Genomic DNA, 23,591 nt, shown 5'->3' with positions numbered 1-23,591 from the left:
GATTGTGGGTCTCCGCCCCCTCGCTCCCGGAAGTAGAAGACAGCAGCGTTACCATGGCGGCGTCTCTGGGTAGGTAGCCGGCCCCGCCCCTTCATGGATTTCTCGACCCTCACTTCGAATTCATTTCCTGCTCCACGTCCCCCGCTCCAACCCCAATCCCTGCTACAACCCCAGAGCCGGACTCCTGGATTCATCTCCCCAGCCTCCCGGGGCCTTCCCTAGCCGCCAGTCGCAGCCGAAGCTAAGAGAGCGAAGGAGGGAAGTGGGGTCGGCTAGCTGGGGATAGGAAGCCTGGAGCGGGCGGAGCGGACGGGGCGGCCGTTTGGGGTGGGGATCAGGGTGACTCAGTCGTCTGCATTCAGGGCAGGTGCTGGCTCTGGTGCTGGTGGCCGCTCTGTGGGGTGGCACGCAGCCGCTGCTGAAGCGAGCCTCTGCAGGCCTGCAGCGGATTCATGAGCCGACCTGGGCCCGACAGTTGCTACAGGAGATGAAGACCCTCTTCTTGAATATTGAGGTGCGTCTGTGAAAGTCCCCTCTCAAAGGGGAGTTGCCGCCAAGAATTTGGTCTTTGGGGTCAAACAGGTCTGTGTCAGCCCCACTACTTACTAGAAACTCTCCAGAGTCACTTGTCCTTCAGTTTCATCATCTGTAAATGGCGATTATAATAATAAACATCTGATAGGGCAGTTGCGGGAATTAGGTGAGATACACAGAGCACTTAGCATTGGGCCTAGAACATAGTAAGTGCTCTATCTATGGCTACCATTGTTCATATTTTATTATTGTGATTCCTCCAGTTATGAAAGGCAACATTTGTGAGCCTTTCCAGAGGGAGGGCTTGGGGCTCAAATTGGCCCTGCAGGGGAGGAGTTCAGAGGAGGGAGGCTGTATATGGAGGACTTGGGGAAGGCTTCCTGGAGGGGCTGACATTGGTCTCAGGGCCTTGCAGGATAGGAACCAACAGAGGTGAGGGAGAGGGAAGTTTGAGCAGAGGCACAGAGTTCAGTCTGTTTCCCTCTTTGTCCTGGAAGGGTCCTCCTTAGAGGGCCTAATGTTCTCTGGGTCTTATAACCCTCACTCCCTCTAAGAAAAGGCATAGGCTAGAAGCTCAAAGAAGGCAGTGCTGCTCATTCAGGCCTTCACACTGATGCAGGTTTCTCCTCTTTCCAGTACCTGATGCCCTTTCTCCTCAACCAGTGTGGCTCTCTTCTCTATTACCTCACCTTGGCATCGACAGGTGGGTCCTGGCTTGGAACTGTTCTGCTTAGTGTTTGAGGCCACCTGGAAGAGTGATTTGTTGGGTGGAGCTTGAAACACCTCATTCCCATCAGTCAGAGAGGGCTGACTAGTCTTAGTTCCCTCCTAGTGTCCTCTTCTCTGAACAAGAAGGGCACAGTGGGCTGGTTCTGAGTATGTTGCTAGGCACTGGGGTTGGTTTGAAGCCTGGCAGTCTTGTGTGACAGCGGACGAAGAAGGAAGGTTCATTCTGCTGTGCCAAGTGCTGGCTTTCACACTCTTGGTTCCACTCTGTGCTACCTGCCTGACCATGAGCAAGTCCCTCATTTGAGCTTTGGTTTTTTGTTTGTTTTTGTTTTTTGAGACAGTGTCACTCTTGTGGACCAGGCTGGAGTGCAATGGCACTATCTCAGCTCACTGCAATCTCCGCCTCCCGGGTTCAAGTGATTCTCCTGCCTCAGCCTCCCAAGTAGCTGGGATTACAGGCATGCGCCACCATGCCCAGCTAATTTTGTAATTTTGTAGAGGTGGTTTTTTTTTTTTTTTCTTTTTGTATTTTTAGTAGTGCTGGGATTACAGGTGTGAGCCACCACACCCAGCCTGAGCTTTGGTTTTATACAGTTGGTTTCATAGGATTGTGAGGATTAAATTTAATCCCAGCACTTTGGGAGGCTGAGGTGGGAGGATCACAAGGTCAGGAGTTCAAGATCAGCCTGGCTAACATGGTGAAACCTATCTCTACTAAAAATTTTTTAAAAATAGCCAGGCGTCGTGGTGGTGCACCTGTGATCCCCACTACCAGGAAGCTGAGGCAGAAGAATCAGAAGAATCGTCTGAACCCAGGAGGTGGAGGTTGCAGTGAGCTAAGATCACGCCATTGCACTCCAGCCTGGGCGACAGAGCGAGACATCATCTTTTTTTCTCCTTTTTTTTTTCCTTTGTAACTTACTGGTTCTATCTCTAGAAAGACTTCATCTCAAAAAAAAAAAGAAATGAATGAATGAAAAACATCTAGGAGAGTGCCTGGCGCACAGGGCTCCATATACATAAATTTCCTTTATCTTAGAAAATGAAGTTGCAGTCCAGGCTTGGTGGCTTGGCCGGGCATGGTGGCTCATGCCTGTAATCCCAGCACTTTGGGAGGTCAAGGCAGGCAGATCATGAGTTCAGGAGATCAATACCATCCTGGCCAACATGGTGAAACCCCATCTCTACTAAAAAAATATATATATACAATATTAGCTGGGCATGGTGGTGCATGCCTGTAATCCCAGCTACTCGGAGGCCGAGGCAGGAGAATCGCTTGAACCCAGGAGGCGGAGCTTGCGGTGAGCTGAGATCACCGCAAGTGTACTACAGCCTGGACGACAAGAGCAAAACTCTTGTCTGAAAAAAAAAAAAAAAAGAATTTGAAAGCCTCTGGGCTCATGCATTCACTGCTGTGGAAAAATGCTGAACTCTTGGCCAGCTGACTACAAGTCAGCCATTCACCAAGTTTTAATCACATTACAATATTAGGATCTTTTTATTTCATCACCCTCTCTGCCTATATCCTTGAATATCCATCCTTTCTAATAACCAGAATAATAGTCACTATTTATGAAGCATCCACTTTAGCCAGGGACTATCCATGCATTATCACAGTTCATCTTACAACAACCCAACAAAAGAAATGGTATACTGCGATCACTATTTTACATGTGGGGAAACAAGGTAAGTGTTTGAATATCCTAACCAAGATTACAAGGGAAACTCAGATCTGCCTCACTCTGATGCCCTCACTCTCCCATTGCACCATGCTGCTTCCTTCCCTCATCTACTGCTGCAAACCAGACCTTAACAGCCATGACACTCCTTGTAAGGTATGTAAACTTAAGAAGGCAGCTCTGGGCAAGGCACAGTGGCTCAGGCCTGTAATTCCAGCACTTTGGGAGGCTCAGGTGGGCAGATAACCTGAGCCTAGGAGCCCAGCCTAAGTAACAACAACAAAAATACAAAAATTACCCGAGCTTGGTCGTCTGTGCCTGTAGTCCCAGCTGCTCAGGAGGCTGAGGTGGGAGGATCACTTGAGCTCAGGAGGTTGAGGCTGCAGTGAACAGTGACCTCACCACTGCACTTCCAGCCTGAATAACAGAGTGAGACCCTGTCTCAAAAACAACAAAAATGAAAAACAACAACAACAAAAACAACTCTTTGTAGGTGGGGTTGTTATATCAATTTCTTAGATGGGTAATGCCTCTATGCCGGGGTCTCCCAGGGGATGAGGAGCAGGACAGTTCCCTTCTCTGCCTCACAAAGGCAAGGCCTGGGAGTGCTGGGAAAGAGGGTGCTGAGGAGCCAGTGTGAGCATCTGGTCTGCAGTTGAGTCTTGTTACCATGGATAACTCAGCTGATTTGTCTGTTGGTCTTTTTTTATATGTATGTGGCTCTTTTTTTAATGTGATAAGGACACTTAACAGGAGATCTACCCTCAACAAATTTTAAGTTAACTCCATTAGTCTTTTTCTTTTCTCCCCTCTTTTTTTTTTTTTTTTGATGGAGTCTGGCCCTGTCGCCTAGGCTGCAGTGCAGTGGCTTGATGTCGACTCACTGCAACCTCCTTCTCCTGAATCCAAGCACTTCTCATGCCTTAGCCTCCCAAGTAGCTGGGATTATGTGCCAGCAAGTCTGGCTAATGTTTGTATTTTTTTTCTTTTTTTTTTTTTTTTTTTTGGTGCCTGCTTTGTTCCTTCATAGTTTTTTGTATTTTTAGTAGAGATGGGGTTTTAGCATGTTGGCCAGGCTGGTCTGGAATTCCTGACCTCAAGCAGTCCTCCCACCTCCACCTCCCAAAGTGCTGAGATTAACAGGCATGAGCCACCACACCCAGCCAACTCCATTACTCTTTTTCAAGTTTGCTTATTGGCAGTCAGCCCCCTGGAACTTCAAAATTAAAGAACAGATCCTGAGCTATGATACCCTCTATCCACACCATAGGTCCAGCCCAATGTCCTGAACAGGTACCAGGCTTCTTTCTTCTGACACTTTCTTTTATTTTTAACTCCATAAAGCCTGAGCTTGGGCTGAAACAAACAAAATGTGCTTCAGCTGATGTTCTGCTTTGTCCATATCCATTTAATTCAATAAGAGTGCAGACCTTGGAGTCAGACAAACCTCAGTTTAAATCCTCAACTTGCCTTAGTTTCCTTTATGCAAAATGGTGATAATCCCTTCCTTGCAGTGTTATGAAAATTGAAATATGTACAAAGAGCACCTAGGCCATGGTATATGCTTAATAAATGGTGGCTACATGGCCAGGTGTTGGGGCTCACACCTGTAATCCCAGCATTTTGGGAGGCTGAGGTGGGCGGATCGCCTCAGGTCAGGAGTTTGAGACTAGCCTGTCCAACATGGCGAAACCCTATCTCTACTAAAAATGGAAAAATTAGCACGACATGGTGGCAGGCACCTGTATCCCAGTTACTCAGGAGTCTGAGGCATGAGAATCCCTTGAATCCAGGAGACAGAGGCTGTAGTGAGCCAAGATCACACCACTGCAGTCCAGCCTGGGTGACAGAGCAAGACTCTGTCTCAAAGAAAAGAAAAAAATAGATGGTGACTGTGCTTGGTGTTACTTGACTCTCTACTGCATCCTTTGGGATTTGGGTGCCTGCCTACGTGTCCAGATGTCCTTGAAATTTCACAAGTTCTTTTTGAGTGCAAAGACCTCATTCTCATTATCAAACCAGGCTGGTATCAGACCTCAGAGTTCAGGAATCCTGGGGAATGCTGGAATCCTGGGGAACCACTGAACATGGAGTCAGAATATTTGGGTCTGAATCCTGAAATGTGCTGTGACTTCATCTGGAAGATGGGGTTATAATACCTTCTTTAAATATATGAAATGATGATGATGGGAAGTGTCTTGTGTTTAGAAAGGCATTTCTTGGCTGGGCACGGTGGCTCACGCCTATAATCCCAGCACTTTGGGAGGCCGAGGCGGGTGGATCACAAGGTCAAGAGATCGAGACTATCCTGGTCAACAAGGTGAAACCCCATCTCTACTAAAAATACAAAAATTAGCTGGGCATGGTGGTGCACGCCTGTAGTCCCAGCTACTCCAGAGGCTGAGGCAGGAGAATTGCTTGAACCCAGGAGACCGAGGTTGCAGTGAGCCGAGATGGCGCCATTGCACTCCAGCCTGGGTAACAACAGCAAAACTCCATCTCAAAAAAAAAAGCATTTGTTGCATCTCAGGGATTCTTTTCATTCTGACCACCCAGATCTGACCCTAGCTGTACCCATCTGTAATTCTCTGGCCATCATCTTCACACTGATTGTTGGGAAGGCCCTTGGAGAAGATATTGGTGGAAAACGTAAGTCAGGCTACTGCGAATGTGGGATGCAGCTATCTGGGCCTCAACATACCTGTGTTCCTTCCCAGAACCCATCTCCCTGGAATGGGTGAGGACAGGGCCTCTTCCCATCCTGCCTTTTCCTCTGCAGCTGTCCTGCTTCCTTGTGGCCATCAGAGTTCCCTTCCCCTGGACAGTCTGGGGACAGAGGCTGGGGTGGGACCCAGGACCAGACCCCATCTGAGCCCTTCTTACAGCCCTGTACCAGCTCTTATTGGCATGGCTGAGCTCAGAACCCCTTGATTTCTGTCCATTATCCCAGGAGCAGTCGCTGGCATGGTGCTCACCGTGACAGGAATTTCACTCTGCATCACAAGCTCAGTGAGTAAGACCCAGGGGCAACCGTCTACCCTTTGAGTGGGCCGAACCCATTTCCAGCTCTGCTGCCTCCTGGAAGCCCCTGGGCCATGAAGTGCTGGCAGTGAGCAGATGGACCTAGCACCTCCCATCTCTGGCCTCAGCTTCCTCCTCTTATGGGGATAACAGTTACCTCATGGATCACAATAAGAGAACAAGAGTGAAAGGGTTTTATAACCTTCAAGTGCTGTTCACCTACTGGGATTTAGCACAGGAGACTCGACGCTTCACCCTCAGCAACCTTTCTGCCCCAGCATCTCTCTTCCTGCTGTCATCTCAGGCCCCCAGTTAAGCCACCATTATGTGGCCTAATCTGGACTATCATGGTGGCAGTTTCCATGGACTGCAGAACCCCAGCTGCATGGAAAAGGCCAGCTACAGACCAAGCCAGAAAGCAAACAGGAGGCCTCCAGGGCTCAGTCAGAGCGCCTTGGCTGACTGAGGGGTGGAACTGAGGGGAGGAAGGTGCCTCAGAGTGGCAGATGCAGGAGATGAGCTATTAGCCTTGCCTGCCCCACCCATGAGGTGGACAGAAATCCTCACTGCCAGCCTCTCTTAAACAGGTAGCAGCTGTGAGCCCCAGCGCCACCTAACTCCAGCACCCAGCACAACACCTGGAGAGTAGTAGCTGTCAATAAATCTGTGGTAGACAGAGGTTAATACATTACTATTTTATTGTGACAAACCTGCTCCCACGTTTGTGGCCTCTTCCAGGCTCAGCCAGCTACTTTCTCTGGCCAGAGAATCCCATAAGGAAGTAGCCCCCACAGCCAGGGCTGCCCTGCTCAGAGGAAGGGAAGGCTGGGCGGTGGGTGTAGGAGCAGAATGGGGAGGGCTAAGGAGGCTGCAGTGTACCCTGTGAGCCCAGGGGAGGTGGTGGCTCCTGAGGAACAAGCTGCTGGAGGCTGAGGACAAAAGATGGCCAGAGTGGTAGTCCCCAGTTCTCTGGAGCTGTGGGCTCTCAAGATGGCAGAGCAGGGGCTGAGGCTGAGATAGCAGCTCCAGCCCCAGGCTGGTTTTCCAGGGACAAGGCCTCTTTCACTATCTGTGCTGCCCTCTGGAGGAAGTGGAAGTGGCCAGCCTCCAGCTCTCAGCCGGGAGGTCCTGACCCCAAGAAAGGAAGACACTGGAAATTAGGAACTGCTTCCTCATTTAACAAGGTAGAAAGTTAGGAGATCCATTTGCCTTCAATCACAAAAGAGGAGAACTGTTCCTGGGGCCCCAGGCTGCTAGTTTCCAGCTCAGAACTCCTCCCATTCCAATATACTTTTTACGGATCCAACAGGTTACCTGATCCAAGGGCTCCTCTGGGCGTCTTCATCATCTGCTACTTCCTGGGCCCCTGCTGTCTCCTTTCTTCGGTGGGGAGCCCCATATATATCGGTAACTCCTAAAGAGGGAGGCAGTGTTGGCTGATGGCCAGGCTGAAGAGCCCTCAGCATTCCTGCCCTGGACCTTCATGCCAGCCCCTTTCCCTCCCCTGAACCTGGTTCTGCCTTCCCCACCACCTCCCAGGATGGCAGGGAAGTGAGAGGTGGGCCTTTGGTCCCATCCCCATCCCCTCTAAATCCCACCCCTGAAGTCTCATCGCTTTAAGCACTGCCCTTTCCAGGCGCTTCTTTTTGTGTGACAAGGCCTGTGAAGAAGGGACAGGATATGCAGATGGGGGAGCTGGAGACAGTTATGATGAGGTCAGGGCCAGCCTTTTTTTTTTGTTATGGGCAGTCTCCTGAGCCAGTAGGCTCAAACTCCTTTATCTTTTCTTTCTTTTTTCAGTGCCAGCTTTGTGTCTGGGCATTCTGCTCCCATGGACATCCCCAACAATATCAAGGACCAACCTATGTCACTATCAAAGGGCAGCTGAGAAGGGCCTGAGCCCCAGGGGCCCCTCACCTGATGGGAATGAGATTGTAAGGGCTTGCTTCTTGGATGAATGGTCTTCTGGGGTCTGGCATAGAAAGTGGATGGCTCAATTTGGTCTAGTTCCTTTGGAGAGGGCTGGGTTACCTGTGCCCTGCGGCCTTGGGCCTATAGAAAGGACACTGGGTTTGGAACCTGGTTGCTGGCCAGTCTTACCTTTTCTACTCCCCAACTGAGGCCTTAGAGAGCCCCTGACACATGCAGGAACATGGCAAAGGAGATGCCATCTGTCTTCACAACCTACATCCTCCCTCCTTGCTGCCTCTTCCCATCAGCCTGCCTTATCCAGGGACAGAGCAGTTGGTGCCTGGAACTCCTTGATGCCCAGTGAAACCAGGCTGTGCTCCCCCACCCCCACTGCCATGCCCCATGCTCACTGGCTCATTTCTTGGGAGGACTTAGGCCTGGAATAAGTTCCCTTAGGCCCTACTGTGCCAAATATGCCAATTCTCTCTCCCAGTGTCCAACCTAGCAAAAAGGCATTAAGTTCTACAAATCAGAGTCCTGAAGACCTGAGTTCTGGTCTGACACCTCAATACTGTGTCACTCTGAACAAATGACTTTCTTTTTTTTTTTTTTTTTTGAGACGGAGTCTCGCTCTGTCACCCAGGCTGGAGTGCAGTGGCTCTATCTTGGCTCACTGCAACCTCTGCCTGCCAGGTTCAAATGATTCTCCTGCCTCAGCCTCCCGAGTAGCTGGAATTACAAGTACACGCCACCACGTCCTGCTAATTTTTGTATTTTTAGTAGAAACCAGTTTCACCATGATGGTCAGGCTGGTCTTGAACTCCTGACCTTGTGATCCACCCGCCTCAGCCTCCCAAACTACTGGGATTACAGGTGTGAACCACCGCGTTTTTTTTGTTTTTTGTTTTTTTTTAAAGAGACGGGATCTTTCCATGTTGGTCAGGCTGGTCTCAAATTCCTGACTTCAGGTGATCCACCCTCCTCGGCCTCCCAAAGTGCTGGGATTACAGGTGTGAGCTACTGCACCCGGCCCACCACCGCCTTTTTTTGAGACCAAGTCTCACTCTGTTGCCCAAGCTGGAGTGCAGTGGCAAGATCTTGGCTCACTGCAACTTCTGCCTCCAGGGTTTAAGTGATTCTCCTGCCTTAGCCCCCTGAGCAGCTAGGGCTACAGGCACATGCCACCATGCCCAGGTAATTTTTAGTAGAGATGGGGTTTCACCATGTTGGTCAGGCTGGTCTTGAACTCCTGACCTCAGGTGATCCACCCTCCTCAGCCTCCCAAAGTGCTGGGATTACAGGCGTGAGCCACCACGCCCAGCCCACTTCACTGTTTTGAGCTTCAGTTTCCACCTCTGGAAAATGTGGATAATCTTTCTTTCACAAGATTATTAAAAGGGGCCTGATGCGGTGGCTCATGCCTATAATCCCAGCACTTTGGGGAGGCCAAGGTGGGTGGATCACTTGAGGTCGGGAGTTCAAGACCAGCCTGACCAACATGAGAAATCCTGTCTCTACTTAAAATACAACAAATTAGCTGGGCGTGGTGGCAGATGCCTGTAATCCCAGCTACTCAGGAGGCTGAGGCAGGAGAATTGCCTGAACCTAGGAAGCAGACGTTTTGGTGAGCTGAGCTCATACCATTGTACTCCAGCCTGGGCAACAAGAGCAAAACTCCGTCTCAAAAAAAAAATATATTCAAAAAAATATATATATATATATATTTTTTTTTTTTTTGAGACTGAGTTTCGCTGTTGTTACCCAGGCTGGAGTGCAATGGCGCGATATCGGCTCACCGCAACCTCCGCCACCGTGCCCAGCTAATTTTTTGTATTTTTAGTAGAGACGGGGTTTCACCATGTTGACCAGCATGGTCCCGATCTCTTGACCTCGTGATCCACCCGCCTCGGCCTCCCAAAGTGCTGGGATTACATGCGTGAGCCACCGCACCCGGCCAAAAAAAGATTAAGAGGATGCAGGATCACTTGAGTCCAGAAGTTCAAGACCAGCCTGGACAACAGTGAGACTCATCTCTATATTCAAAATAAACGAAAAAAGAATGCAGTTAACCAGGTGTGATGGCAGGGATGTGTAAGCGTAGCTACTTGGGAGGCTGAGGCAGGAGAATCACTTGAACTTGGGAGGTGGAGGTACAGTGAGCCAAGATCATGCCACTGCACTCCAACCTGGGCAACAGAGTGAGACTCGGTCTCAAAAAAAAACAAAAAAATAGGATACAGTGAAATAAGGTCAGAGCCTGTGCCAGAAGAGTTGTCAGATAGTCACTCCCATTCCCACCCCACACTGTACCCTGTGTCACCTACCCCCTGCCTGTGGGCCCTAGACTTCGAGTCTGGAGGGTGCCTACAACAACAAAAGGAAAGGCTTGTAGTGGGCTGAGGGCATGGAGTCAAAGCACACAGTCCCAGGGGTGGCTTCCTCTGCCCAGCCTGTTACCCCTCCACCTCCCACATACATACCAGCAGCCCCTGGGCAGGGAAGGGCTGGGCACCAGCAGCTCCAGATAGGGGAGGGCCTTGAACTCATCCTCTCCAACGGCCACATAGTAATGGCCACTTACCAGCTCCTCCCCTGCTGACAGTGGGAGCCCCTCCATGGTGCAGAGTCTGGGAGAGAGAGGTGAGCAGGATAAGGGCTGGTAGATGCAATGCTGCTTCACATTCAGCAGACTGAGGGGTGAGTGCAGCTATTCCAAGATGCCCTCTAGCCTCTGCACCAGTCATCCAGGCTCTACCCTGCCTCTGAGGACTGGGCAGAGGGTCCTCTCCCCGTGTCATGCAAGGAAGTCCCATGTAGGCGAATATGCTTTCCTTTTGCCTCCTCACCCTCAGCCACAGCTGAAGCCAGTGGGGAGGCTCTCTTTGGGGACTGGTGAGCCCTCCCAGCCCCCATACTCACTTGCACACAGCCCCACTCTGCAACTGGACCTTCTCAGTCAGGAGCTTCAACACAGTTTCCCAATCCTGGCTGGCAGTCTGGGGCAGCTTCAGTTTAAATGGGGGACTTACCAGGTCCCCATTCCTGAACACACTGAGACAAAAAGCCTGGTAAGGGGGAGTGTCCCCAGGACACAGGAGTCCCTACATGTGAGGGGAAGGGTGGCACAAGTCCAGTGATAACCATAGCACTGGTGTCTGTTCACCCATCAAACATGCTGAACTTCTACATTCTCACCAGTAACCAGAGACTCCTGGAACAAACGCAACACCATTTTCTTGGTCTCATTAAAAAATACACCCCTGCTCCCTGACACTGGCACTCACTGGATGTAGCAGGGAGCACCTGCAGGCAGCCGCAGTCCAAGGGGCCCATCACACAGGTGGCGAGTCACCGGAGAACCCTGAAACCCAAGTCAGGCCTCCAAATCAGGAGAGTTGGGGCCTTTGGTTAGGGCTGGGTCTGTTCAAAGTGTGGAGTGAGGGGGCTGGAACCAGACTGGGACAGGAAGTGGGTGAGGAGGGATAAGACAGGTCACACCTTTCACCAAAAGTTGCTTCTATGTTCCCTAAGTTACATTCTAGCCACCCCCTCTCCCCATCTGTGTTTCACAGCTTCCTCTTTCCTTTGGAAACCACAATTAGGAGATAAAGTCAAAGCCTGGGACAGAAGCAAGAAATAGTGTCTTAAAATCCCACACCACAGGAAGGATAGCAGCTGGCTCCAAAGTACCCCCATAGAACTGGCAGATCTTGCTCCTTCCCTGGCTTCCCAAACCAAATTAAGGGTAGTTCCCGGAGGAATGGGAAGACAGAGGGGCTGGGGGACAGGTCCCCAGGACTCACTTGTAGTCTGCAGCTCTTCCCACCTGGATCCTTCCCTCCATGGGGTAAATAGCTGAAAGGACAGAGAGGTCACAGGTCATCTCGTGGAGCCTGAGGCCTCAACAGTCTGGCAAATGTCAGTATTGGGCTGGGGTACAGCTCACTGTACCCTCCCCATGGAATAGTGGCAATCATCTCAGTCCAGAAACATATATTGGCACTTGAACCTGTCCTAGGACTCCTTCAGTGTTCAAGTGCTACCGTGGCAAGTGCTGGGTAAGTCTGGAAATCCAGACAGGTGTCTCGATACTAACCATGAGATTAAAGGTCAAGGACATGGCAGCTCACACCTGTAATTCCAGCTCTATGGGAAGCTGAGGCAGGAAGATAACTTGAGCCCAGGAGTTTGAGATCAGCCTGGGCAACCTCATTGCTACCGAAAGCAAACATTAGCCAGGCATGGCGGCATGCACCTGTGGGCCTAGCTACTTTGGAGGCTGAGGCAGGAGGACTGCGTAAACTCTGGAGTTCGAGGCTGCAGTGAGTGATCGTGTCACTGCATTGCACTCTAGCCTGGACAGAGCAAGACCCTGTCTAAAAAAAAAAAAAAAACGAGAAACTAGAAACTAGTGCATTATGCATCCTGCTATATCCCAAGAATGTTTTCATTCCTGAAATAGGTCATTTTATCTCCATTTTGTATGAAACTCCAGGAAATTAAGTGACTTGCCCAAAGTCACACAAGAAATAAGGGATGAAGCCTGGATTCTAAGTCTACCTAGGTTTGCACGCCCCACCCCACCTTTTTTTCTTTTTTACACAGAGTCTCACTCTGTCACCCGGGTGGGAGTACAGTGGTGCGATCTCAGCTCACTGCAACCTCTGCCTCCCAGGTTCAAGCAATTCTCCTGCCTCAGCCTCCTGAGTAGCTGCGATTACAGGCACCTGCTACAACACCCGGCTAATTTTTGTATTTTTAGTCGAGACAGAGTTTTGCCACATTGGCCAGGCTGTTATCAAACTCTTAACCTCAGGTGATCCACCTGCTTCAGCCTCCCAAAGTGCTAGGATTACAGAGATGAGCCACCTTGCCCAGCCACTTGCCCTTCTTGGTCCTTACATTAATAGTAAACAACCTCAGCTGAGAGCCAAGAGTAGGACCTGGAAGCCAGACATGTGTCAGACTCAGATACTCAAACTCTTCTCTCACCTGGAAGAGTCTTCTCCTGTAATGGGGGATGATCCTAGCCTAACGGCAGAGTCTGAGATACCTAAGCACAGTCGGGAGGAATGGATGGGTGGATTTGGAGTGTTTGGTGATGTTAGAGGGTCCAAGCAAGAAAAGCTTTTGGGGCCGGGCACGGTGGCTCAAGCCTGTAATCCCAGCACTTTGGGAGGCCAAGGCAGGTGGATCACGAGGTCAAGAGATCAAGACCATCCTGGTCAACATGGTGAAACCCCATCTCTACTAAAAACAAAAAATTAGCTGGGCATGGTGGTGCGTGCCTGTAATCCCAGCTATGCAGGAGGCTGAGGCAGGAGAATTGCCTCAACCCAGGAGACGAGGTTGCAGTGAGCTGAGATCGCGCCATTGCACTTCAGCCTGGGTAACAAGAGTGAAACTCCGTCTCAAAAAAAAAAAAAAAAAAAGCTTTTGGAAAATGGGGCTCAACCTGCAGGAGAGTGGTCTTCCCACAGGCTGATCTTGGCTGTGATCATTAGTAACACACACAATTCTATTTGAATTTCAGTTCAACTATTGTGTACTCTTAGGCAGATTTTTTTGTCTGTTTTCCCTTTCTTTTCTTTCTTGCTTTCTTTTTTCTTGCTTTCTTTTTTAAAAGATGGGGTTTCGCCATGATGGCTAGGCTGGTCTTGAACCCCTGACCTCAGGTGACCCACCCACCTCAGCCTCCCAAAGTGCTAGGATTATAGGCATGAGCCACCGCACCCGGCTCGTCTGTTTTCCCTTTCTTTTTTTTCTTTTTTTTTTTTTGAGATAGAGTTTCGCTCTTGTTACCCAGGCTGGAGTGCAATGGTATGATCTCGGCTCACCACAACCTCTGCCTCCTGGGTTCAGGCAATTCTCCTGCCTCAGCCTCCTGAGTGGCTGGGATTACAGGCACACGCCACCATGCCCAGCTAATTTTTTGTATTTTTAGTAGAGACGGGGTTTCACCATGTTGACCAGGATGGTCTCGATCTCTTGACCTCATGATCCACCCGCCTCAGCCTCCCAAAGTGCTGGGATTATATGCTTGAGTCACCGCGCCCAGCCTGTTTTCCCTTTCTAATGGAGGCAACCCCCCAGCCCCATAGAGTTCAGTGAGTACCGGTAATGTGCCAGTACATACGTGGTACGTACTGAATACACGTTCTTGCTACTGCTGTTACCTCCCTCACTAGGCTCTTTGATCAGCCCCAGCCACTCACTGGAGCTTGTGGAATCGTTCAAAGCCAGCGGCCACATACTGCCCTCCATTCTTCAAGTCTGCCAGGTCAGTGACAGGGTGGCCATGACAAGTGTAGAGAGCACGCACAGCCAGTGGGGCCTGCACGGCTGATGTCACCTCGCAGAGGAAGGCCTCCATGGTGGGGAAGCAGCGTTGATTCACCACCAGCCGGGAGCCTGGGAAGAAGGGGTCCCCATTCCGGTACACCATGACCCTCTTGGCTGCTGGACGGCCAGTCGCCATAGTGTAGTCTCAGTCAGATACACAGAGCTGTTGCCAGGCAACCAAGGAAGGGCTGGGAACGGTGCCAATCAGAGGTGGAGTCCAGCCCTCTCACTCAGGAAGGCAGAGGGAGCCTCTGGCAGGAGCATTTTTATCTGCATTCAGGGTTTCATCCAATCTGCCCTGGGGAGATCACACTTAAACATAAGTGTTCCTTACTCAGCAGAGCCTCCTTGCGACTCTAAAGCACAAGGCTGAGCTCAATGGGGGATCAGCTTCAGGGGTTGTTCCCTAAGGAGGATGGCTAGATCTGTTCCTGGACTGTGGCTCCCAGCTGGCTCTGGGATCAATGCCCCATGCCAGTAGGAAGTGAAAAGCAGGGCCCAGAGCCTGTCCTGGCCAGAAGCAGAAGATGAAATCAGCCAGGCTCAGAATCTAAGAAAAACCTTTATTTCCAACAGGTCTCCCATTCCACTTCCCCCAGGTAGCCACAAATTTGTTTTGTTTTTTGAGACAGTGTCTCGCTCTCTCACCCAGGCTGGAGTGCAGTGGCACGATCTTGGCTCACTGCAATGCAACCTCCACCTCCTGGGTTCAAGCAATTCTTCTGTCTCAGCCTCCGAAGTAGCTGGGACTACAGTCATATGCCACCACACCCATCTAATTTTTATATTTTTAGTTGAGATGGGGTTTCAGCATGTTGGTCAGGCTGGTCTCAAACTTCTGACCTCAGGTGATCCACTGGCCTCAGCCTCCCAAAGTGCTGGGATTACAGGTGTGAGCCACCACGCCCAGTGCCTTATCCAGAAATTTGGATTGAGCCATAAGCAGAAGATTGAAAGTGTGTCCTTCCTCCTTCCTTATACTCATGCCAGCTCTCTGCTCCAGCTTCTCTTGGCCCCACTAGCCACTGATGCCAGGGTTAGGGGCACAAGGCAGAGCTGGTACCAGGGAGGTAGGATGAGGTCTTGTCCTCTCTGCCCTTTCATAGCATTCCCCGTTGGAACTTGGTCCTCTCCTGGCTTCCCAGGGTCTAGCCAGGTGGTCCTGTTTTCCATGGCCTGCCCCTCCACTGTTCCTTTCCTGTACAGCCTGCCCCTGTGGAAGACAGGATCTTAGGTGACTTTGATCTCCATGGTACAGTCCTCTGGTTTTTCTGTCCTTCGTGACTAGGCTCATTGGAGGTTCCATGTCTGGAGCTTCTATCTCTAAGGGTCTGATCTTGGGTGGTTTAGTCCTCCAGAGATCAAGGCCACCATGCTCTGACCCTGACAAGGTCCCATCTGAGATGATGTGGTCCTCTGAGAGGCCCAACTCTTGTGTCCTGACTGTTCGGCAGTCAGGCTCTTTGTGGTCTAGTTTTCTGGGAGATGTCTCTTTATTATATGTGGCCTCACAGAGTGCAGGCAGCTGTGTCCTGGACTTCCTGGGACAATGTTCCCTAGGTTTTAAGCTTCTGGGGGTCTGGTCCTCCAGGATTTTCATCTGCAGCAGGCAGGTGCCTCCAAAGGTCTGTCTTCCAACATCTGGCCCTTTGGTGAGCCTGTCCCCCAGAGCCTGGCTGTTTGATGGTATTGACAACAGTGGTCCAGCCCTGCTGAAGCATGGTTCTCTGCATTTAGCCCCAGCAGTGGTTTTTTGTGTACTGGCTTGACTTCCTGGGGATTTGTGGGGTGATCTGACCCTCTGGCAGGAGTCATCCTCCTGTTCTAGCTCTCCAGTGGTCCTGTCTCTGTAGGACTGGTCCTCCAGTGGTGTGCTTGGTTGTGACTGGTTCCTCTCACAGGCTTTTTTCCCATGTTCTGGGCACACACTGGGCTCCTCTCTGATCGGTCCTGCTTCTGGGGATCTCAGTGTTTGTTTGAGAATTAGGTACTGTTGGGGGAAGAGAACATACACTGTACCAAGCAGGTCTGCTTGGGCATAGCAGGAGGTCTCTCCCTAACCCCCACCCTTGACCCTAAATGTTCAGAAAGAGTTCCAGGTTAGTGCTACCTCCTTACGGCTATTGATGGCCTGTTGCAGCCAGAGCAATTCCATGGCCAGGTGGCTGCGGTGGTACTGAAGCTCTTGAAGCTCAGGTTGGCTGCATGACAGTCTTGGATCTGTGGCTTCTGTGAAGGAGGGAAGGAAATAAGGAGAAAACCTTGAGGGAGCAGAGCCCAGGAAATGGCCTAGCCTTAGACTTTGGAATCTCCCTCCCCAACACTGCCCAACCATGTGGTAGCCCTAACCAGGCAGAGAGAAGATGGGAAATGCAGCTTATCTAGCACAAGCCTTTCACTCTTCAGATAGAGGCTGAGGCACAGAGAGGGTCAAGGGCTTGCCCTGATCTTGGCAGAGAGGTACCTGGAGTCTCCATCCTTGTCGCGTCTCTGGTCTCCTCTTGGCTGAGTTTCCTGTTCTGCTCCATCTGAAGCCAGGGGCTGTGATCTCTGCAGAGGTTTCCTTGGTTTGCTGAGCTCTCTCCTGACTTCTTCAGCACCATCTCCTCCCAGGTGGCCTCTCCCTCAGACTCTTTACACGGGACGTGGTTCCACAGCTCCTGCTCCGGATTTGCTACTCTGTCTCCTGCTCTCCAGGTCTGATGGGATTTTGCCTTCTGAGAAATTAGAGAGATGTGAAAGTCCGGGGCTTAACCCTTCCAAGTATCTGGGCACCAGGATCTGGCAGACAAGCTGGTGAGGGTTAAGGACTAGGGTGTGAGAAGGTGCATCTGCTGCCTCTTCTAATGACAAAACCTTGTCACCGGGAAGGGTGGGCTCCACTCTGCCCAATCCCTCCTTCCCTTCTCTCCTAGGTGTGTCCTACCTCTCGGAGGAATCGTGGCCTGGGAATGCGGCCCTCGGTCCACTGAAGCGTGCCCAGGTCTCCCTCGATCTCTTGTACAATCGCCTCATACTCAGCTCGCAGGCTCTGAAACTGGCGTCGGACCAAGCAGCCCCGGACGCAGGCCTGGAGTGGAGAACGAGAACGAAGAAGTTCCTCATCACGGTAAGAGAAGGGGCCTCTCAGAGGACCGTCTTCCAGGACGTCCCGGCGAATGCTAGAGGGAATCCGGCGGCGGGGAAAGGATAGGTGGGCTGTGCGCTGGGGCTCCGGGGGGCTCGAGGGAGGATGCCGGACTGGATGCCCCTCCTCGACTTAAGGTTCTTTCTCTTTCCCTGATTCCGCGCGAGCGTGTGGTGGGAGTGGGGGCGCGCAGGGCAGGGAGTCTGTGGGTACCAGCTTTCCCTAGCGCGGTTGGGAGGCCGGTATCTCCAAAGGTTGGTGCGCAGGTAAGGGACTGGCTGTGAAGTCCCGGTACAAGACCCCATGATTTCCCTAAGGGAAAATCCTGTGCACCCCGCGCCCGCCCCCACACCTGCATCGCCAACACCCTCCGAATCAGCAGCTCCCTCTCCATGGGCGCCAACGGCCCGACAGGCCTGCCACGCGCCTGCGCAGTACGTCATTGCTCGGCGCCGCTGCCGAGCAAGCGCGGGCGTGGGACCCGCCCTGCCGTCCCCACGGCAACCTTCTCCCGTCTGGGATAGAGGCGTCCTCGCGACTGGTGACCTGCGTTGCCCCAGCCCCCGACTGCCCCTCCCACAGCCGCAAGGGGCTCCAGTCCCGCAGGCGGGACCTCCATAACCAAAGGCCTGCGGCGCTGGGCTGTCTCCGCGGAGGCCGGGAGAAAAGAGGCAATGACGGGAAGCAGGACACCGAGCCGCTTTCTTTCTCTCTGGTTTAATTGCATCCATTGCCCTCCTCCCGCATAGCACCTGGAGGGCCGCGGAACACCAGCCCGAGTCCGTAAAAAGTCACAGTTTGAAGAGAATGCGAGGACCAGTGTGGGTCTGCGTGGGACACCTACGCAGCAGACTGCTCCTCAGGCTCGGCGTTCTCGGCCAGGTGCAGCTTCTGGCTGTGCCGGTCAAGGATCGTGGCGCTTTGGACCAGTCCTCCCACCCGTCTCCCATCCTGCACGGGCTTAGTTCCCTCACCTGTGCAAAGGGCTGTGGACTGAGGTTGGAGTCCCCGCCTGCCGTCTCTCACTCCCTCTCTCTTCAAACACACTGGGATATGTGCACTCTGTTTCTGACTGAGGACCAGGTGAGGTGGTAGTGTAAATTAGTACAAATAAGTGCTCCATGCTGAAAGGATGGGACATCGGGCAAGCTTTGCCATGACTGGTGTCAGCTAAAGTACTCGCAAATATTTTGATCAGTAGTAAAACATCTGCAACCACTTTTTTTTTTTTTTGAAACTAGAGTCTCACTCTGTCGCCAGGCTGGAGTACAGTGGCGCGATCCTGGCTCACTGCAACCTCTGCCTCCTGGGCTCTAGTGATTCTCCTGTCTCAGCCTCCCGAGCAGCTGGGACTACAGGTGCTTACCACCACACCCAGCTAATTTTTGTATTTTTTTTTTTTAGTAGAGACTGGGTTTCACCATGTTGGCCAGGATGGTCTCAATCTCTTGATCTCGTGTTCCACCCGCCTCACCCTCTCAAAGTGCTGGGATTACAGGCGTGAGCCGCCATGTCCGGCCTTGCAACCACTTTTCTTTTCTTTCTTTCTTTCTTTTTTTTTTTTGAGTCATTCCCTTGAGTCTACGCAACCACTTTTCTTCTAATTTTTGGGAAATTCTAAATTCCTGTACCTGGGTTTGGGCAATCTGGCTAAATCTGACAAGAGTGCAAGAGGTGGGGAAGTTGGTTGTGTGTGAATACTCTGGCAGGTGCTGGGGAGGAGGAAACTGACCTCTCAGGAACATATACACAGTTGGGTTCCTTGGAAAGGATACATCGAATTACTCAGGTCTTCCAGCTGTCAACAAAGAGAGAAAGGGAAGCTTCTGTTAGGAGGGGCACCAAGCCAAATCCCCAGTGCTCTGGGAGCTGTCTTCTGGGGAAGTTGAGGGGCCCAGAGCTCTTGGATCCATGTACTCCCACCTTTTCACCCAGGGAGCATGTACCTTCTCCATCCCTGGTACCCCAGGAACCAAAGTACCCAGACATGAACCCACATTGCTAAGCAGTTGGTCCAAGTTACGGTCAGCCATCGTCTTCTTCTGCTCCTCCGGCAGCCCCTCAGTGACCCCATCCTCTTCCTCTTCATCATCCTCTTCCTCCCCACACACGTCTAGGCTGAAGTGCAGCCGAGCCAGCTTCTCCTGCATCTCCCGAACGTGCTCCAGCTGCTCAAAGGAGCATTCCTTCCCTGGAATGAAGCCCTGTATGAATCCTGGGAAAGATTTCTGGAACCCTGGACCCTGGTCCCAGCCATACCCCAAGGACCAGGCCCTCCAGCCCTATCCACAGTATCCCCAGACTCTCTGAGCCCAGTCCCCAGGACTCACCGAAGGCCTGCAGCCGGCCGGAGTGAAAATCATTGAGCAGGTTCAGGAGTCCCCCCTCCATCTCATAGACATCAGTCACCTCGGTCAGGAAGGAGTGCTGCAGGGGCGTGCCTGCAGAGCCGCCTCCACCTCCGGCCAGCACTGGGCGGCACTTCTCCTTGCCTACTCTGGGTGGGGTGGACATGACCATGATCACACGGTGCGGGGCAGTTAGGCATCTCCAGATCTTTTGTGTCTTCTGCCTATGCACTAATTCATCTGCCCATCTACTCATGAGCAGAAAGGGGTAAGTTTATGGTCCTCCCTTGGGCACCAGGAACGGAGTGAGTGAGGAGGCATGAAGAAGTCAAAAAGAAGTCTTTTCTTCTAATAACAACAGCCAGAGCCATGTCTGGAAGGGGATCCCTGGCTTCCTGAGTGCCTCACTCATTTGTTCTATGACCCTGAGTGAATCACTTATCCTCCCTAATCTTCAATATATGTAGAGACAGCTACTCCTTTATTGCCACAAGGGCTATCTTACCTCTTCCCAAAATATCTTACTGTCCCTCTTTTTTTTTTTTTTTTTTTTTTTTTTGAGACCTAGTCTCATTCTCTCGCCCAGGCTGGAATGCAGTGGCATACTCTCGGCTCTCTGCAACCTCACCTCCTGGGTTCAAGCGATTCTCATGACTCAGCCTCCTGAGGAGCTGGGATTACAGGTGCCTGCCACTGCACCCTGTTAATTTTTAAATTTTTAGTAGAGATGGGTTTTCACCACGTTGGCCACACTGGTCTCAAACTCCTGGCCTCATGTGATTCACCTACCTCAGCTTCCCAAAGTGCTGGGATTACAGGTGTGAGCCATGGCACCCAGCCCTTTTTTTTTTTTAATTAAAAAAAATTTTTTTGAGACAGTCTCACTCTGTCGCACAGGCTGGAGTGCAGTAGCACAATCTCCACTCACTGCAACCTCTGCCTCACAGGTTCAAGCGATTCTCATGCCTCAGCCTCCCAAGTAGCTGGTTAATTTTTATTAACCATGCCCGGCTAATTTTTATATTTTTAATAGAGAGGGTTTCATCATGTTGACCAGGCTGGTCTCAAATCCTTGACCTCAGATGATTTGCCCACCTCAACTCCCCAAGTGCTGGGATTACAGGCATGAGCCACCGCACCTAGCCAGCCCTCTTTTATTTAAAAGCAGTTTTAAACAAAACAAAAAATACATTAAAAAAAAAAAAACTAAACTAAAAAACAACCTGTCTTAAAGTTTCCACTGCCGTCAGGATAAAGTTGAATGCCCCTGCCAGCCTGGCCCTCTCCTGCCTCCCCAGTTGCCTTTCCTGCTACTCTCCCCCCAGCCTTGAGCTTCATGCCTCTTACAGAAGTGGTGTGCAAAACGCAGGGAAACACAGTGGTCTTATTTGGAACAACTGGAGAAAGAATACATTGCATTTAGTGAGGAACAAACATGGACACATCATAAGGCAGCATGCAAACTCCCAATCATAAAAAAAATTCAACAACTCAAATCGTGCCTCAGGGTATTCCCTCACCACTTCCTGTCCTCTGATAGTCCTGAGCCCCCAAACCACCTGTGGTTCCTGAAACTTTTCAGTTAAGAGCTTTCTTCCACATTTATGCCAGGTAAGCCCCTCAGTGTGGAACATTCACTTTCTGGCAGAGTTGCTCACTCCCTCCTCTGAGACACATCCTCATGCTGTGTGATCCTAGTGACCTACCTGGCCTTTTTGCCACACAGTTGAAGGTAGACACTGGGTCTGAGTGAGCTCTCAGTTCTCAGGGGCCTGCTCCAGAAAGGCATCAATGATTGCTTAGGAACCGCCTTTGCTGTCCTCTCTAAAGTGCAGCCCAGAGTTTGGGTCCCTCCTCCTTTGCTTTGCTTCCCTTCTATACCCACCTCTTGAACTTGGCCCGCTGCTTGGGGGATGGCAGATGAGGAAGTCCTAGGGCCAAGGAGCCACTGTGGCTGGTAGGCACAGGGACCCTGCGTAGTGTGCCTGGGGCCTGGGCTGGCTGGGCCAGGCAGGGCTTGGGACTCCGTTTCTTCTTCTTGTCATCCATTGGGTGCCGTCTGGGTCTCACACCTAGGAGGGAAGCAACCCCACAAAGATAGCCAGGGGCAAAGTTAGCCCTTCACCCCGGGATCCCTGAGAGCTGCAAAGGAAGGGCCCTGGCACCTTCCAACTTGTCCCCTCATCTGTACGGTAGGGGCAGAGCCAGATGTCAGTGTCTGCTGCTGGGGTCATGGATGTACACTTGAAGGACCTTCTAAGGCCCGCCATAATTCCCCTTCTGCCTGAAAACCTAGGCCCCTCCTGAAAGGGCAGGACCAGACACAATTATCTTGGCACTGCTGTGGTTTCCTGTCCCCAAGGCTGGGGGGGGGGCGGGGCTGGTAGAGGAAATGTAGTGGGAGACAGGATGGAGGTGAGCTGCAGGGGCCCAGCTGAGGATTAGGGGTGTCTTCACTAAGCCCCATTCATTTATCAGTGGCCTAAGCAGATGCTGACAAACCCTATCAGCATGGGAGGGGGCCAAGGCGCAGGCGGGGGGCACCTGGGAAGGCCCCAGGGTCTGGATTATTGTAGGAGAAGCCGCAGCACACAGGGCAGGGTTCACTGTGGGTTTCCCCCACTTAGACACCGGCATCCCTCCTCTTCCACCCACCCCCAACCGAAAACACCAGGGACTCCCGGAAGTTCCCCCGGGTGTTCTTCCAGCTGCTTCATTTTTCCCAGTCGGAAAGTCCCTGCTGGGCTTCAGCTGCAGCCAGGGTGGGCTGGGTGGTCAGCCGCTGGCTGCCTGGGCCTCCGACAATGGCTGAGGCTGTGGCTAGGCTGCTCCGCCGCCTCGGGTACAGCCCCGCCCCCGAAGCCTCTGGTCGGCTGGGGTCCTCTCCTCTGGAAGTCTCATTCCAGCTGCTGCTACCAAGCCTAACTCCGAACTCTGGGGTGTGTGTCGGGGGGCTGGCGCTTAAGCATTTACACTGGCACACAGCTGGCTGGCACCGACAGGGTTTGGGGGTGTGGGGAGGGGAGATAGCGCATCCTCTGCCTCTCCCTGCAGCAGCTTGACCCAATTAGGAACTTGATAGCACTGGAGCCGGAGTCTGTGCTCCCCAGGAGCGGCTGGGGCGACCGGGGATCTATTTCCCACGCCCGGGCTCCAAAGCCATGTGCCAAACGCATCGCTCAGCTCCGGAGCCGCGCTCGAAGACGGAGCGTCAGACCCGCGTCATTCCGCCCCCGCCCTCACTCCCTCAGGGGGCTACTGACCTGGAGGTTTGGGGTCTCGAGTGATGCTTCTTCAGTGCAAGTTCCCTCCGCCCTCCGCCCTCTCCTCCCGGGAACACCACTCTGTGGAAGCTAAGCTGGAGGGAGTTAATTTGCATTTAAAGAGAAAGTGACCTTCTCCTTAGCTGGGAAGGGTTAGAAGGGAGGAGCATCCCTGCATGTGCAAAGCCGTTCCTCTCACTCAATCTCACCTCCCCGCCTGAACCTAGGGGACCCTGTTGATTGTGTGACGTTGATTTTAAAAAGATTTTCCCTTTCCCGGCAGCTTCAGAGAGAAGCTACAATTCCTTACAAAATGGTGGTGGCTTTGTCAGAAAAGGGGGTGGGGCAGGGGAGAGGAGAGACAGTGAGGAGAGAGAGAGAGAATGTAAGCGTAGAAGCAGCACAAGCGGCAGCAGGAGCAGCAGCAGGAAGACACTGCGAGCAAAGACAGCCATCAATGGAGTGAGCCCAATGCTCCACTGAGCACTTTAGGCACATTTAATCCCCATAAGAACCCTGAAGGAAGATACCAGTGTCATTCCCCAGTCTACTGAAAGTAAGCAACCGTCTTTTGAGGGCAAAACCCCTCTCCCTACAACACCAGGCAGTTTTCTCTATTAAGTTTTGGGGCCTGTCT

The 23,591-nt window shown here is 51.9% G+C and overlaps 4 protein-coding genes across 12 annotated transcripts; 1 reads left to right on the top strand and 3 right to left on the bottom strand.

Moving 5' to 3' along the window:
- Window positions 1-28: 28 nt before the first annotated feature.
- TMEM234 (transmembrane protein 234) lies at window positions 29-18,562 on the top strand. 7 transcript variants are annotated; one of them, XR_013519907.1, is made up of 7 exons: window positions 29-69; window positions 363-514; window positions 1,171-1,237; window positions 5,499-5,591; window positions 5,893-5,951; window positions 17,132-17,325; window positions 18,093-18,562. XR_013519907.1 is itself a non-coding variant. In XM_009000812.5 (6 exons), exons 1-6 carry the CDS (start codon window positions 54-56, stop codon window positions 7,860-7,862), a joined length of 486 nt encoding a protein of 161 aa, XP_008999060.1. In that variant the 5' UTR covers window positions 29-53; the 3' UTR covers window positions 7,863-17,771. The 7 variants fall into 7 exon arrangements, 4 of the variants coding, with proteins under 4 accessions (XP_008999060.1, XP_008999062.1, XP_035164473.1 ...); XR_008482663.2 differs by lacking the exon at window positions 18,093-18,562 and adding an exon at window positions 7,273-7,348 and having other exon boundaries at window positions 7,764-17,771; XR_013519908.1 differs by lacking the exon at window positions 5,499-5,591.
- On the bottom strand, window positions 6,814-14,367 carry DCDC2B (doublecortin domain containing 2B). The gene is given in 11 exon segments (XM_078331091.1): window positions 6,814-7,044; window positions 7,278-7,297; window positions 7,300-7,377; window positions 7,881-7,904; window positions 7,907-8,015; window positions 10,199-10,238; window positions 10,355-10,501; window positions 10,794-10,925; window positions 11,159-11,235; window positions 11,678-11,729; window positions 14,090-14,367. Coding segments are annotated over 11 exon segments (1,038 nt in total). The 5' UTR covers window positions 14,353-14,367; the 3' UTR covers window positions 6,814-6,948.
- IQCC (IQ motif containing C) lies at window positions 14,760-17,755 on the bottom strand. The gene is given in 6 exon segments (XM_003733394.6): window positions 14,760-15,552; window positions 15,555-16,206; window positions 16,327-16,445; window positions 16,681-16,933; window positions 17,143-17,286; window positions 17,696-17,755. Coding segments are annotated over 6 exon segments (1,398 nt in total). The 5' UTR covers window positions 17,738-17,755; the 3' UTR covers window positions 14,760-15,364.
- Window positions 18,045-23,037, bottom strand: CCDC28B (coiled-coil domain containing 28B). Of its 3 annotated transcripts, XM_035308578.3 has the most exons (6): window positions 22,955-23,037; window positions 21,577-21,763; window positions 19,674-19,840; window positions 19,341-19,534; window positions 19,119-19,141; window positions 18,045-18,238 (listed from the first exon to the last, which is right to left on the bottom strand). In XM_035308578.3, exons 2-6 carry the CDS (start codon window positions 21,738-21,740, stop codon window positions 18,184-18,186), a joined length of 603 nt encoding a protein of 200 aa, XP_035164469.1. In that variant the 5' UTR covers window positions 21,741-21,763; window positions 22,955-23,037; the 3' UTR covers window positions 18,045-18,183. The 3 variants fall into 3 exon arrangements, 2 of the variants coding, with proteins under 2 accessions (XP_035164469.1, XP_054115061.1); XR_008482662.2 differs by having other exon boundaries at window positions 19,119-19,534; XM_054259086.2 differs by having other exon boundaries at window positions 18,045-19,534.
- Between the last annotated feature and the right edge of the window lie 554 nt (window positions 23,038-23,591).

This window comes from Callithrix jacchus, chromosome 7 (assembly GCF_049354715.1).
Source record: "Callithrix jacchus isolate 240 chromosome 7, calJac240_pri, whole genome shotgun sequence".
In the NCBI taxonomy this organism is placed as follows: Eukaryota; Metazoa; Chordata; class Mammalia; order Primates; family Cebidae; genus Callithrix; species Callithrix jacchus.
The sequence above is the reverse complement of the archived record's forward strand: the minus strand, read 5'-3'. Positions and strand labels throughout refer to the sequence as shown.